The 10,950-nt window shown below is 50.2% G+C and overlaps 1 protein-coding gene across 2 annotated transcripts in view; it reads left to right on the top strand.

The window, feature by feature from the left end:
• Positions 1–2,347: 2,347 nt before the first annotated feature.
• RANBP17 (RAN binding protein 17) overlaps positions 2,348–10,950 on the top strand; it is a 1,522,743-nt gene continuing 1,514,140 nt past the window's right edge. For both annotated transcript variants that reach the window (XM_078653359.1, XM_078653358.1), the window contains exon 1: positions 2,348–2,492. In XM_078653359.1, coding sequence (XP_078509485.1) covers positions 2,475–2,492 — 18 coding nt within the window. In that variant the 5' untranslated portion in view covers positions 2,348–2,474. The remainder of the gene's footprint in view (positions 2,493–10,950) is intronic.

Raw genomic sequence — 10,950 nt, 5'->3', positions numbered from 1 at the left:
GAGAAATATAATAAGCAAATTGGTAAACTGTTTATAGTGTGTGGTATAAATGGTTATATGCTCTGCTGTGGTTACCCAAAACCGTTTTCCCGCTGTGCTGTGCACTATCAACTCCAAGGGTCAGTTGGCTGACCTCTTGTGCAGTAGCGGTCAGCATGGCTCGTGGGTGAGAGAGTGGGTGCGGGGGTCGAGCAGGGAAGGGGCATATATATATATATTTTTTTATTAAAAACGTACCTTTCGGCCAGGTGCTGCGCCCTCACTGCTCCTGTTCTCCTGCCTCTCACAGGAACAGGAAGCAGGCAGACAGGCTCCCTCATCTAAGCCAATCACAATGCTGCATGCAGCGTTGTGATTGGTCTGGAGCGCCGTGACACGGCGCTCCAGCTAGGGGTTGTGCACGTTCTCCACGCAGACTGCAATGCAGCCTGCATGGAGAAGGGCAAAGTGTGCATGACTCGTTTGGGCGGCCCGAGAGGGCCGACCAAACAGTCGTTGCGCACTCAGGAGGGGGCAACCCACTCCTCCTCTGCCCTGCTCGGAGAGCAGAGCAGCACTGCTCATCCGCAAAGCAAACATAAAATGGGAATAAATAAAAGTCATTTCCATTTAATACTTTGGCTTCTCGCAATGCGAGAAAGCAGTGAGGCGAGGCTCCTTCCCCCTAGCGGAGGAGCCGCCCCTGCTCTTGTATGGCTACAGGGAGATAACAAGCTGCAAGAGGCCATTTCCCGGAAATACCCATCTGACCAGTGGAACCTGGACCTGGACTGGACCCGTCTATTGGCTTCTGCCTAACACCCTGTCAGTCTCTAGAAGTGTACTGCTGCAGTTGACTGGGACTTAAAAGACTGAGTCAGAAAGTAAAATCTTTGACTGGGACAAACCTGGTTCGGTGTGTCTCACCTGCACTCCATTGTGGTCACTCTCAAATCACACCTAGTATTCTACAACCATTGCTTATTATTGATGCTTTGTGGTCTTGGGTTACCTTTATTGGATTTTTGTAATTTTGGTTTGTTTGTTTGTTAAAGTTTACTCTATTTTATAATTAGGTTTGGGATTTTTCCAGTTTTGCATGTTGACTTTATTACTGTTTTGGTACTACATAAATACTTTACACATTGCCCTACGTTAAGTAGAGGTTGGCTAGAACCCTGCTGGAGCCATTCTCGAGCCTAAAGTCTGGCTCAACTCCTGGCACATAATGATCTGACGTTTCATGCGGCTTCTGGCTGCCATCTTTCTTAGACCCAGGATTTGGCGTTATGGCCAGAACTGTCAGCTTTGGAACTGGGGAATCAGGTTTGAGTCTCTGCGTCAGCTTAACAACATCCAGTGAATGTCTGCAAATCAGTTCCCCTGCCTATAAACATTGAATGTGTAAACCAACTGGTACTTATGTAAAGTGCTCTGATAACTTAGTGTTGAGTTTGAGCTAGGAAATGGACAAAAAAGTAAAACCAAGGCTTGACATAAGGAATGACAAATAGAGACTCAATTACTGGCTGATTTGAACAAAATGAAACCAGAACATCTGGATAAATTGTGGCTTTCATTCTTAAATTGTGTGATCTTAGGCAAACATTTTATTTCACCAAAACTCATTTTTCCTCATTTTTGCCTATGATACCAGTCGTACAAAACCTATTGTGTTTGATTTAAGAGACTATAATATTGCGCTATAATAATCTACGCCATATAAAAGGTTGTGCTAGATAGACCCATGGCTCTGCTCTCTATCTTTTGACTCGCCCAGCTCTAACGTTAGCCAGTCTGCTCTGTGTCATAGCAATCAGGGGGTTGAACTCAAGATAATTAAGCAACTTTCAGGGTTCGCCCTGACATGGGTTGTGATTATTCCTTGAGGTGGGAAGTCACCCACCCCTAATAATAGTGCAATATTTTACACATGAACACTGGGCTTGGATATGATTTGTGATGAGGGTACGTGCATCAAACTCCCTTTTGTTGCCTGGTTCACCTAAATGGTGGCCCATGTGGGGGGTGAATATGGGCAAAATGTAGGGCAAAGCCCTCATGGAGAGGGGGCTATTCTGATACGGGTCCAAACGGGCACTAACAGTCAGCACTGGGGACGAGCGAGACAGCCGGAAGTTAGAGTATAAAGGGGATGACTCAGTAAGGGATGGCCATGAGTACATAGAGGGCCAGTAGTTCGTAGCCGGGTCAGTCAGATTAAGTAGAAAACAAACAACAATCAAAACATTCAGAGTGTGTCGGCAAGTTTTTATGATGGTAATGCCGACAGAAGTAGAGAGTATAAAAGAGGTCTGCAGATTCCGAGAACGCAACAATGAACGCCTTTAGTACTGTTATACCCAAACAAGAGTAGCGGGTCCTCGGCTCGCAGGTCTGACAGCCACCTTGTGCCCGCCTCGCAGGCTCCGCCCCTCGCCTCCTCTCCTCGGACCTCCCCCTCACTGTGAATCCGGCTCCAGCCTGACACCAACATGGCGGCGCACTTGCAGGTCAGTACGGCCAGCCATCAGGACAACAATAACACATGCACATGTGGCGCCAGCCCGCTGCCCTGGCTGAGGCAGTGCCTGCCCTGCAGCCAGCCGGGGAGGGCAGCGGCTGGACCCCCCGTGTCCCGCTCACGAGGCGGGGGCTGAGCTGCAGGAGCCGCGCTGCTCTCAGACACTCCCCTCGCATTGCTTATTGTGTGTTTGAGGCGGGAGTACATGTACCTTCCTTCTCCTGTCTGAGCGCTTCATGTCCTCAGCTCTGTGAGGTTCGGGGGCTTCAAATAAAGCTACAGCACACACTTCCTGGGCTTCAGTGGGAGAGACACGTGCCCCCGCGCCAGCATTCTCATAGGGGTGTCCCCTGGGGTTCAGCACTTACAGGGTCATCGCTCACGTCTGATCAGACATGCCTCGCCATGCTCTGCCCTCAGAGTCTGAGAGGAGACAGCCCCACTCCTGGGGTCCCCAGTACAGCCACACAGCGTGTGTGACCCTCTCTGCTTTGACTGCAGTGTCAGATGGAATATGTAGGGTTAGGGCACTCCACTAGCTGGGTATCCAATAGTCAAACGTACACCCTACTGAATCTCTTGGAGGCAGGATAGATTTTTTTGGGGAGGGGGCGGCCTGAAGATTGATCAATGACTGACTGGGTGTTTTCCTTGAAGTGCATTTGACATCCGACAAAACAAACACATCAGGCGCCCACTCACCTGTCTATAGGCACCTGAAACACTCAGCAGGAAACGGGCTTTACAACTGACAGATGAATAAATGGGTACAATTAAATCGTTGTTTTCTCACATAGTGTGAAGGGCCCCGGAAAGCCCCTTCGCTCTATCCTTACAGAGCAGAGCGCACGATGTTTCGGGATGTTTACCTTTAGTGTGTATTGATATTAGAAGGGCAGCGAAACCTTTTTGACAGCTTTACAAATGTGCCTGCTCAGTGTTTTGAAAATACTCGTCGAATATGTTTATAATGATGTATCTATGTTATCCAGAGGTCTGCATTTGTGCAGGTTTTTGCAAATTGCATTTCAAACATGAGCATTTCAAACCAGACAGCAGGACTAGTCATTTGGTGCATTTCTGTCAGTGTCGTGGCCGTGGGCCCAATTTAAGATAGACCTGGAACACTGAGGGAAAACAAAAACATTGACGGAATATAAAGTATTCATTGCATGCAGGCTTGCTTATCCTTTTGCTCCTCTTTAGTGAAGTAAGCAAACAGGCCATAAAGCAGTGGTGATCAGAGGGGATTGTCATTTTTTTCTGGGAAGCTTTGTTAAATGGTGATATTGGAAGTAAGGCTTTATGTCGATTAAAACGCATGTTTGATGGTGCAAATTTGCCACTATCCATGTGTGCTATCTTCAAAGACATTGAATGGCTCCAACCGCTAGTCATATTGGAAATTGTTAATGGAAATGCAATTGTCACTGGAACGAAAAGTTGAATAGTAAACATAAAGAGAATACTAACTGAAGAAAGACTGTTCCTTTATTTTGCAAGGAAAATACTTCCTGACAATCTTAAACAGTGATTTGTATAGCTGCTTAGCAAGCATGGTGATTTTTAGGTTTGGCCTTCGAGAGGACCTTTTATATTAAAGAAAAATATATACTATGCATTCTTACTTATGGGGCTTTCAGTCAGCTCTCTTCATCCACTGGCCTGCTGTATCGTTACTCACATTTTGCTTCCACCCACCACAGCATACATAATAGGTTACAGCATCAGCACACTTCTATCATTGGCTTACCTGACTGTGAGTGACAGCATCCATTTCTTGCACAATGTGGTCATCCACTCAATATATACCCTGTGCGTGTGTGTGGATATATATATATATATATATATATATATATATATATATATATATATATACATACAGTGCTGGTTTTACTTAAGCAGTGGACAATAGCTACCCCATCACTGATACCTGACCTCTTGTGTAAAAATTTACTTACTAAATAAGCAAAGCCAAAAGGTCTGCAGCTAAGGCCAATCCAGCTGGCTTTGCCAATGTTTGTTTTAGTTTTCCAGATTCTTAAATGCATTGAGGTTGCTGTCTGCTTGTGTAGCCAGATGAGCGTTCATAGGGCATCTTATTAGATAATAAAGCAGAGGCACATTTTTCCTTGTTTTTATTCTAAAATCAGTCCTCTTCCCTGTTATTGCTGGCTATGAACTGTGTGCACATTTTGTTTTCCATCCATGCAGTGTTACTGTTGGTAAATGGATGTCGCATGAATGGTTTAAATGCTACATTTCTGTAGATTTGTATAACTAAGACTCGGAGTCTTTTGGCCACATCGGGCCAATAAACACACTTATAATACGACCCTTCTCTATATCGTGTATTAAAGGGACCATACAGTGAATTACTTCATATAGGTCTCAAAACACAAGCAGATATCACCAAAGCAAGTTTCTAGATTGCCTACTTGTGGGGATTGTTAACTATGCAGGACTGGATAAAGAAAACGTTTTTTTCTTTACTCTGGGTGGCGTTCACAAATGTGCAGCCCCAAAGCTTTTGAAAATAGTTTGTTGGTTGTTCAAATGGAGTCCCCTGAGGAAACTATGGTGTTACTGAAGCATCCTGTTAAGGCAGGGTGCGGAGAAATGGTGGGCAAGGAGTATGCCAGTCACAAATGTGTCGTAGGAGACTGTTCATTGAGATGCCATCTTTTAACACATCTAAAGGGCCATTTGTGCAAATCTTTCAGTCAGACACAGTGATTGGGATGAGAACATGATTTATGATTATTAATCAATGCATTGATCTTGGCAAAAGGGATATTGGGCATGATTAATGTAATGACATCAAAGTGATGGTGAGCTTAGATCCCTTGATAAAATGTGGTAATCCCTACTTTGAAAAATGTATTGCACCTTTTGAAAACCCAGTGAAAATGTTATTGAAAACAAACAGTGTGAAACTTCAGCATTTCTTCATGATTACTTTACCAAAGGTCATGCTAATACACCTGTATGAACCCAGAGATTTTATTGGATGTGCTACATGCATTGAGGCATGGTTGCTTTCCTGAATCTGGGTTGGTGGTAAGGAGACCTGAGGAGATGTGGCAGCAGAAGGTATAAAAGGCAAAGAGAGTGAAAAAAGTGGATGGATCTAGGAGTTATTGAAACGGATAGATGGGCAAGTTCTTAAAACAATAGTATTCAACAATTTGGCGTGAGTGAAATGTTCCTATGGATCTCAGGATTTACAGAGTTTTATAAGTTTGAGGCCACCACTGCTGTTATTGTATTCCCTAATTTGTATTTTCGGCGATGGAGGTGACGTGGAGATTAGCCGAATCAAATTTTACACCAGCATTTTATCGTTGGCATACTTATGATAATGGAGGTTGAAACTTCAGGGGACAGATGATGGCTGTGACATGTTGATGTTTGAAAGGATAGGAAGAAAACCTAGAGCCTTTTAGAATACTATGATACTTGTTGAGAACACCTAAAGAGAAAGGAGGTGAACCTTTCAAGAGCAGGTTAAAAATAGCAACTACCTTTCTGTTGATCTGGGAAGATTTGATGGTTAATGGAACGGAAGGCCGCTGTAACATCAAATAGGATCAATGCTGCTGGTTGGTGACCTTTGTCTAGAGCTTTAAGGAGGTGCTCCACACATCCAGCGACTCCTGCTCTGTCCAGTGAACTGTTTAGAAGCTGTATTTATTGCAGCCACGGAAGTTATATGATAAGATAAGACTTTGCTTTTAGTTGATTTCAGCCCTTTCTACCTTCAGCTGTGCAACAGAATGTTGGAGAGGTGTCTGCTGTTTTTTTAATTTTAATTTTACAAAAGAGGAGGCATTATTTTTTAGGTGTTATGTTGATATCAAGTTCCACTTCAATCCTGTCAGCAGGTGATTGTTAACAAACTGGACTATTAATTTAGAACATTTTCTGACAACTTGTGATGGTCAAGGGCAATCGGTTGCATTAGTGTCTATCTTTATATTTCCTTTTTTTTTGTGGGAATTGTTTTGAGTTTTTTCCAATATAAATTGAGACCTATTCATATAAGATTTGTAAGTTTTGACTCCGCACTGTTTTCGTAATCGCCTCAGTTATTCTGTAACTCCTGAATGCCCTCGACCTTGTTGAGATCATAGCTTTCAAACTCTATACTTGGCCCTCTAGCGTGATTTAAGAAGTGTGAAAAATAATGTACACTACCCACATCAGATTTCCTTGTGTCCTTGAAGGCATCACATTGCGTTAAGACTCTTCTTAAGACTCGAATATCAACTCTCTCATCTATCGGTTCTCTAATGGGGTGCACTCGCAAAGTGTCTTCCCTTCTTATGTCGAAGCTGTCTGGTTTGCTAAGAACATCGTGGGGACAGTCCCCTGGGAATGCATTCCATCTGTTGTTAACCATTGGCTTTGTGGTCTGTAATTCATATTTGCTGGCTCTATTTGTTTAGGTTGTCCAGCTCGAGTTCGTCCTTTTCCTTGCCCAAACCTTATTTACTGTTAGAAAGGCGAACCAGGGGGGGGCAGAAGGTGTCTGACTGACCACCCCTAGGTCTACCCCTCCTTCAGAGAAGGGACCGAGCGATGTCGAGAGGCCTCCGACGGAAGGGCCCTCTCCTAGAATCGTACAGCAGAGTAACCACACCACTACAAATATACACCACACGTAGATAGAGTTTTCAATCTTTATCGGGCAATAAGTATCGTTTCAATATATACAGCAGATCCAGAGATCTGGAAAGTCTCGTGGCAAGGGGCAAGGTAGCGGGACAGTCTTATAGATGGTCGGTTGCAATGGGACCCTACGCACAGCTCTCAATCCTCGAGCTGGGGGGTTCCGGAAGGTTGGGCCGCGGCAGCGCCAGCAGGCTCCAGGATGGTTCAGCGAGCGTGGACCGCGGCAGCGCCAGCAGGCTCCAAGATGATTCAGCGAGGGTGGACCGAGGCAGCGCCAGCAGGCTCCAAGATGATTCAGCGAGTGTGGACCGCGGCAGCGCCAGCAGGCTCCAAGATGATTCAGCGAGCATGGACCGCGGCAGCGCCAGCAGGTTCCCAGTTGGTTCAGCGAGTGTGGACCGCGGCAGCGCCAGCAGGTTCCGAGATGGTTCAGCGAGTGTGGACCGCGGCAGCGCCAGCAGGTTCCCAGATGGTTACAGCAAAGATGGACCGCGGCAGCGCCAGCAGGCTCCAGGTAGAACAGCAAGGTGAGTTCGCCTCAGGGTCAGTTGCGACAGCGTCAGCAGAGCTTCTCGACTCCGGGATACAACTGCCGTCCTACTCCGGGGCTGGCCCAGATATAGGTCTGGAGTCCTTTGATGTCCGGACCTCTCGCCTGGGGGTCAGAGGGGCCGGGATGATGGTGTCCAGAAACCCAGCAGGGGGGTGGAGCCGTAGCCCAGGGAGGCCGGAGGGTGATCGAAACCAGGCATCCGGGGATGGTTGGAGAGCCATCGAAACTCCCCTCTCCTTGTCTCTGGTGGAGTGGCCACTCTACCACCCAGAGGGTTCTTGGTGCTTCGATGGCGGGCTCGCTGGGGCCGTGGCCGCGGCTGGTCCGGGACCACGTGTCTGTGACGTGATGGGCCCAAGATGGCGTCGGGCCTGGAATGAGGGTCCGGGGTGGGCATAGGACCGGTAATGCTGGGGCGGCCCGAGGGTGCGGTGTCAGTGGTTGTGGGCCGCCGGGTGGCGGATCTGGTGGTTTGGAGGGCGTGCAGAGGTGTGCCCGAGGCCGACCCGGGCTGGATGGAGGGCCGATGTCGTCCGGGGCCCGCCATGCGGGAGGGGTAGGACCACGCCACGAGGCCGGGTCCAACACGCGTCCCCCCCCCAGCTGAAGGCAGGGGAGAGTCACCCATCTTCTTGGGGATTCTCCTCGCCAAGGCGGAAGAATCTGGAGAGGCCGTCAGCGTTGGCGTGGTCGTTGCCAGGGCGATGTTCCACTGTGAAGTTCATCCCTTGGAGGGAGATAGACCAACGTAGCAACTTCAGGTTCTCGCCCCGCATCTGCATCAACCACCGCAGGGGCCGGTGGTCGGTCTGTACTCGGAAGTGGGTGCCGAAGAGGTAGGGCCGGAGCTTCTTTAGGGCCCAGACGACGGCGAATGCTTCCCTCTCGATGGTGCTCCATCGTTGTTCTCGGGCCAGCAGGCGCCGGCTGATGAAGGCCACAGGAAGGTCAACTCCGTCAGAGTTAATTTGGGACAGTACGGCCCCAATGCCGTGTTCCGAGGCGTCAGTTTGGACGATGAACTCTCGGCTGTAGTCGGGGGCCTGGAGCACCGGGGCGGAGCACATGGCAGTCTTTAGTGTCTTAAAGGCTACTTGGCACTCGGGGGTCCAGTGCACCTTCGGGGGTAGTCTCTTGGAGGTTAGTTCTGTGAGGGGCCCCACAATGCTCCCATAGTCCTTTATGAACCGTCGATAGTATCCAGTGAGCCCCAGGAAGGCTCGGACGGTGGTCTGGGTGACGGGGGGCTCCCAGGCCTGGATGGCGTCGATCTTGGGTTGAAGGGGAGCCACTTGGCCGCTCCCCACTTGGTGTCCCAGATAGGTCACGGACCCTTGACCGATCTGGCACTTGCTGGCTTTTATTGTTAGCCCGGCCCGTTGGAGGGCCGTCAGGACCTTCCAGAGGTGGGTCAGATGCTCGTCCCAACAGAGGCTGTACACCGCAATATCGTCCAGATAGGCGGCACTGAACTCTTCCAGCCCTGCCAGCACCCGATTCACTAGTCTCTGGAAGGTGGCCGGAGCATTCTTCATGCCGAAGGGCATCACGTTGAAGTGGAAGTGGCCATCGGGGTCGAGAAAGCGGATCGTTCTTGTGCCCCTGGCGTGAGGCCGATTTGCCAGTATCCGGCCGTGAGGTCGAAGGTGCTGAGGTACCTGGCGGCTCCCAGGCGATCGATCAGTTCATCCGCTCGGGGAATGGGATGGGCGTCGGTCCTGGTGACGGCATTCAGTCCCCGGTAGTCGACACAGAACCGCAGCTCCGGGGGCACCCCAGGGGCGGCGGCCTTAGGGACCAGGACGACGGGACTGGCCCATGGACTGTCTGAAGGTTCGACTACCCCTAGGGCTAGCATCTTGGAAACTTCGGCTTGGATGCAGGCCCGGACTCGGTCGGGGACTCGGTAGGCTCGGTGCCGCACGGGCGGACTGTCCCCGGTGTCGACGTCGTGAACACACCACTGGGTGACTCCGGGGGTGAGGGAAAATAAGTTCGCAAATTGACCCAGCAGTTTCTGGCAGTCCTGGCGCTGTTTGGGTGTCAGCGCGGGAGAGAGGGAGACCCCCTCGACGGAGCCATCTTTCTCGGAAGTGCTCAGGAGGTCTGGTAGAGGCTCGGAGTCGTCCTCTGCTCCGTCATCGGTAGCCAACAACAGGCTCAGTTCGGTGCGGACAAAGTGGGGCTTGAGCCGGTTGGCGTGTAGGACCCGGAGGGGGTTCCGGGGGGACTCCATGTCCACTAGGTAGGTGACGGGGCTCTTGCGCTCCACCACTTTGAAGGGCCCCGTCCATCTGTCCTGGAGGGCGCCGGGGTCGACCGGGGACATGACCCAGACCTGCTGGCCCGGCTCGAATTCAATGGACGAGGCATTTTCATCGTACCAGCGCTTTATCTCCTCTTGACTGGCCTTCAGGTTGGTTTCGGCCAGTTCCCGGAACTTCCGAGTCTGGTTGCGGAGAGTCAAGAGGTTTCGGAAAACATCAGGCGGAGTATCGGAGGCGGCCAGCTCCCAGCCTTCCTTGACCAGGCTGAGGGGGCCTCGCACCGGGTGTCCATATAATAGTTCAAAGGGGCTGAACCCCAGGGACTTCTGGGGTACCTCCCGGTAGGCGAACAGGAGGCATGGCAGCAGAACGTCCCATTTGCGCCGGAGGGGCTCTTCTAGGCCCTTGATCATTCCTTTCAGGGTCCTATTAAATCCCTCCACTAGTCCATTCCCTTGAGGGTGATACGGGGTGGTGAACTTATACGCAACCCCGCACTGTTGCCACAGGGACCGCATATATTTCGATATAAAGTTTGTGCCCCGATCACTGATGACCTCTCGGGGGAAGCCGACTCGGGAGAAGATCCCCATTAGCGCCCGACCCACTACGGGGGCTGTGATAGTCCGGAGGGGGATAGCTTCTGGGTAGCGGGTGGCATGGTCCACCAGGACGAGGATGAAGCGGTGCCCCTGGGAGGTTGGAGGATCCAGGGGCCCCACGATGTCGATCCCTACTCGCTCGAAGGGAGTGGTCACCACGGGAAACGGTCGCAGTGGGGCCTTGATTTTCCCCCCACTCTTTCCGCTGGCTTGGCAGGTCGGACAGGTTCGGCAGTGGTTGTACACATCGCGGCGCATCTTCGGCCAATAAAAGTGGGTCACCAGGCGGCTGTAGGTTTTGTCCTGCCCCAGGTGCCCGGCGAGGGGCACATCATGTGCCAGGTTTAAGAG

Source organism: Lissotriton helveticus, chromosome 7, assembly GCF_964261635.1.
Source record: "Lissotriton helveticus chromosome 7, aLisHel1.1, whole genome shotgun sequence".
NCBI classification, from domain to species: Eukaryota; Metazoa; Chordata; class Amphibia; order Caudata; family Salamandridae; genus Lissotriton; species Lissotriton helveticus.
The sequence above is the reverse complement of the archived record's forward strand: the minus strand, read 5'-3'. Positions and strand labels throughout refer to the sequence as shown.